General features: G+C 40.4%; 1 protein-coding gene across 1 annotated transcript; it reads left to right on the top strand.

Moving 5' to 3' along the window:
• Window positions 1-1,898: 1,898 nt before the first annotated feature.
• Window positions 1,899-4,078, top strand: LOC134096223 (high choriolytic enzyme 1-like). Its single transcript, XM_062549976.1, has 7 exons — window positions 1,899-1,973; window positions 2,373-2,415; window positions 2,788-2,940; window positions 3,104-3,221; window positions 3,465-3,643; window positions 3,772-3,853; window positions 3,946-4,078. The coding sequence occupies exons 1-7, from the start codon at window positions 1,899-1,901 to the stop codon at window positions 4,076-4,078; spliced, it is 783 nt and encodes a 260-aa protein (XP_062405960.1).
• The last annotated feature ends 607 nt before the right edge of the window (window positions 4,079-4,685 follow it).

The following is a 4,685-nucleotide window of genomic DNA, read 5'->3' as shown; positions in this document are numbered from 1 at the left end:
TAAAAGAATTCTGATTAGGCCTACATCAAGTGAAGGACACAGATCTTTCTCACTTGTGTGTGTGTCTGGTTCCATCCAGTATGGCATAGTGTTTGTGCAACATCTAATCACAATGAAGGATCACCAATCGAGCAGACTTACTATAAGGACTAGGAAATTATTGGATTCTCACAGGGTCAAAGCTCAAAGTCAAACAAACGAAGTCCACATATGGGATTTTGACCCAAGTTCATGTTGTAATTAGGGACTCAAGGTCGTGGGGTCAAAAGTCAAGATACAATTCAGTTCAGGGTACAAGGTTATAGTGGAAAGCTCATGTTCACTGACTGTCATTGCTTAATGTTTTTATGTGGTCTTTTGCTTTCATAGAGTCACCTCTACCAGTAACATTTTATTCCTCTGAGCATCTTTTGATATGCAAATAAGCGCCCTCACTAATTATGAATCTGTAGCCAATCTACATATTTCATCAATAATGCTTACCGGTATTTTTTTTTATTTTTTTTTAATCCAGAACCTTAAAAGCAGATTTCCACCATCACTTGAATTAAATGAATGACATTCTGATTGGATATATTCCTGGGCTGTTTTAACGATTTTGCCTATAGGCTGAAATCTATAACTTTTTTCATGAAATTGGTGCTGCAGAAGCAGCAGAGCGATACTTTGTAGCTGCCACTAGAGGGCCCTGGTACCTTGTGCTAACAATCAAATTTACTTCAGAGGCTGCTCTTCAGTCTGGCGAGGAAAGCAATAACACACATGGGTGCTGAAGATGATAAAGGATTATCAAAGATATCTATAACAGAAAGCATCAACATATAGTGACAGCATTAGGGTAAATGTGGCATTAAAGGGATCAAATGTACACAAAAACATCAAAATAAAGACCTATTTAAAATATTTTTGGATGTAACTGAGGAACATGATGTGATATTCTATCAGGATATTTTATATATGAGTGTCTGTACCCATGGTAGGCTTTGTGTTCCGGTTGGGGGTTATCCTGTGAGTCCAGGGGAGACTTCTTTCATCTGATTGGCACTACAGAAACCGTCTATAAACACCCTATTAGTCTCTATCATGGCTATAGAGTAGGATTTACTGATTCTATGAGCTGATATCATATTGCTTAAAAAGCAGAGAGAAACATTGCCTTAAGTAGCGCCTCTTAATTACTATAGATATTATCTCAATTCGCTAATTTAATTTTGAAACCATTAGAATAGTACAGGGCAGCAAAACCCAAATAAAATCCAATTACATCATCGAATTACATGAACATCATAGAACCATGTTCTTCAATTCTGCATACATGTATTTTAACATAACGTGTTTTCACTGTATTCATTGTATTCACTGAAAACAATTCTCTGATGACTACCAAATCCATGAGAAACTCACAGATGACAAATACCTAATCTCCAGTTGTCAAGGTTCCATGATCCATAGGTGTAGTACAATATAGGTGCATTTTCAAGGACTTACATACATGTCTTGACATACACGACAGAGGCAGCTTTGAGACCTATAAAAGCAGATCCTAGCCACCTGCCTTTCACTCATCTACTTCTGAGACATCAGGGTAAGGTGTATTCTACCTACAGTGGCCGGGTTTCCCAGATTCGTTTAGAAGCTCTTAAGTGCTAAGAACTTCTTGAGCATTCTAAGAACGCTCCTAAGAAGTTCTTAGCACTTAAGATCTTCTTAACGAATCTGGGACACGCGGCCAGTGTCTGTCATATGCATAGTAGTTCAATTCTGAAATAGGAATATTTCAAATATTCAAGTTATTCCTGTTCACAACTTTGTTGTTTTTTTTTGTGGTCATATTATTACATGCTCAAATAATAGGCCTACTCATGTTTTAAACTGTTTCCCCCAGGTGTTTGTTTGTCATGGCTGTGTTCAAGTTCACCGTGGGTCTGTTGGCCCTGCTGCTGGTTGCCTGTGCTTGGGCTGAGGAGCTGGAGGTGAGATATTTACTCTTGCTAACTAATTTCTTACAATTTTACAATATAACACATGTAATCTTTTGTATTCTCATATAGCTTCATGGAAACACATTCAATACCCACCTTTATCATTTTGCTATTGAAAAAAGATCTCAGATTTCACAAGATTTTACATTAGCAAAATGCATTTTTGAACATCAAATGAAACAAAAGACTGATGCATAGACTTTAACTATACTATTTCCTTTTCCTTTGTACGTGGTCCACCTGCCTTCATCTCCTCTAGACTGGTAAGAATCATTATATGAATGCATCTATTTCAGAGTTTTTGTGATGTTGGAAACTCCATGATACGATGTATAATGTGTCCTTGTTCACATCCATGCAGATGAGATTGTGGAGGACACCAATGCTGAGCTGTCTGTGTCTGAGCTGCTGGAGAGAGCCAACAGGGACCGCAGTACGTCTGCCTCTAGACACAAATTAATGCATCAGCTGTTTTACTGCATGGCTTACATTACATTAATTGACAACAACAATGCAAACATCTTCACATATAATGAAGAAATAATCGTGTTAAGAGACTGCTTGAGGAGACAATACACAATGGCCTGACACCATTTCAAAGTCTTTACATTGAATTTACTTGAACAACAATGTGACTTTAGCTCATTATCTTACTTTAAACACCATCAAAAAAAGCCCACAGAGAGCCAGAGTGTGTGTTATAACAGCCAGTGAAAGTGTATTGAAGATCTATTTTTATTCTTCAGCTGGACAATATTGATTGTCTGTAACAACAGTGGTCTCTGCTGCTGTCTCCCTCCTACAGCTCCTGACTTTGACGAGCCTGAGCTGATGGGAGACATCGCCATCGACTCTCCTGAGGAGAGGAACGCTGACCCCTGCACCTCCCGTGGCTGCATGTGGCAGAAGTACAACGACGGCAAGGTCTACGTGCCCTACGTCATCCAGAACCACTACTGTGAGTCTCTTTCAAATGAGCCTCTTAGGTATACTCAGTGTGGTAGCTCGCAGCATTTTTGCTTTTGGTTTGAGATAAATTAAATGCTGTTAAATGGCTTTTCCATCAGAGTTAAGGCTATTCAGTCTTGCTAGTGAATATTGAATATTTGATTTATTTTCAGCTTCCCGCGAGCTGTCCATCATCCAGCGTGGTCTGGACTCTTTCTCCTCCATGTCCTGCATCCGCTTCAAGCGCCGCAGCAATGAGAGGGACTACCTCAGCATTGAGTCTCGCAATGGGTATAAACCAGAAATCACAACTCCACACAACCCCACACACGAAATCCCGTCTGAAAAGGAGTTTTATCATCTTTCACAGCTGATTTTAATGTCAATTTCTTCAACCTCTGCTTGCAACCTCGTCTCTGCCCTCCCACGCGTGTACATGTTACTCCTACATTCACTGTTGTGCAAGCTCTGGAATCTGTAAGACTCTTTTTCTCTGTGATTGTGACCCTTTTGTTGTTGACCTCTGGCCTCTAGATGCTACTCTTACATTGGTCGCCGTGGAAACGCACAGACCGTGTCCCTGAGCCGTTCCGGCTGCCTGTACCACAACACCGTCCAGCACGAGCTGCTCCACGCTCTGGGCTTCAACCACGAGCAGACCCGCAACGACCGTGACAACCACATCACAGTGGTCTGGGACAACATCATCCAGGGTAGGATGATGAGACTTGAACCTTTCAAGCAAAGATTCAAAATATTTTAGATAAAATCAACATGCTCATAAAACAGGTAAAGACTCCTCATCAGACATTTACAACTAAAAACTGTTTCTATCACACAGACATGAAGCACAACTTCAACAAGGTCGCCACCCTGAACCAGAATACTGGCTACGACTACAACTCTGTTATGCAGTACCACAAGTCAGTAACACAGTGCATACTGATCTACTCTCACAACTAATTTACACAGATTCATGAATAGAAGACTGAAACATTTGCTTGTTTGCCTCCAGGTACGCCTTCTCCAAGAACAACCGCCCCACCATGGTGCCCAAGCCCAACAGCAACGTTGCCATCGGCAAGGCCACCCAGATGAGCCAGAACGACATCAACAGGCTCAACAGGCTGTACAAGTGCTGTGAGTAGCTTTCAGTTCAGCACATTTGAATCTAACTGTGTCCTGGAGATGTTACTCCAGAATATTTGATGTTATAGGCTTTACTTTGTGTTCTAAAACAGATAGTTCCAGTCCTTGATTATGATTGTCTGAATCGCATTCAATGCCATTGTAAAACCCAACACAACTCCTCACATTGACCACATTTTGTTATATTAATGTGCCACCACAAATTGCTTGGCAGTCGTTCTGATTTAGGAAATATATTTCTTGGTGGAAGAACTATTATGAATACATCTCTACATTTACTGTACCCATTCTAACCCTTTCTATGTCTTTTTTCTCATCCAAACAGAGGTTCACCAACACAGATCAGGACGACAGCCAGGTGTTGTGAAGGATGAGGATGAGGGAGATCTCCAGATGTATACACTGATGGAACTTTAATCTCATCTGATTTGATAGCAATGCTTTGCTACACAGCCGTTCAAAACGTACTCCCTCAATAAAACATCAGAGTTGAGTGCAAAATCAAAGCCTTTGGTTTGTTGTAATTTTTTCTCCGCGTGATCTTGTGATCTCACATGAAAGACAAAGATTCTAAAAACATGTGAAGTGTTTCATTTCTCTCAGTAC

The sequence above is a fragment of the Sardina pilchardus genome, chromosome 11 (assembly GCF_963854185.1).
Source record: "Sardina pilchardus chromosome 11, fSarPil1.1, whole genome shotgun sequence".
In the NCBI taxonomy this organism is placed as follows: Eukaryota; Metazoa; Chordata; class Actinopteri; order Clupeiformes; family Clupeidae; genus Sardina; species Sardina pilchardus.
This window is presented reverse-complemented; position numbering and strand designations above follow the sequence as displayed.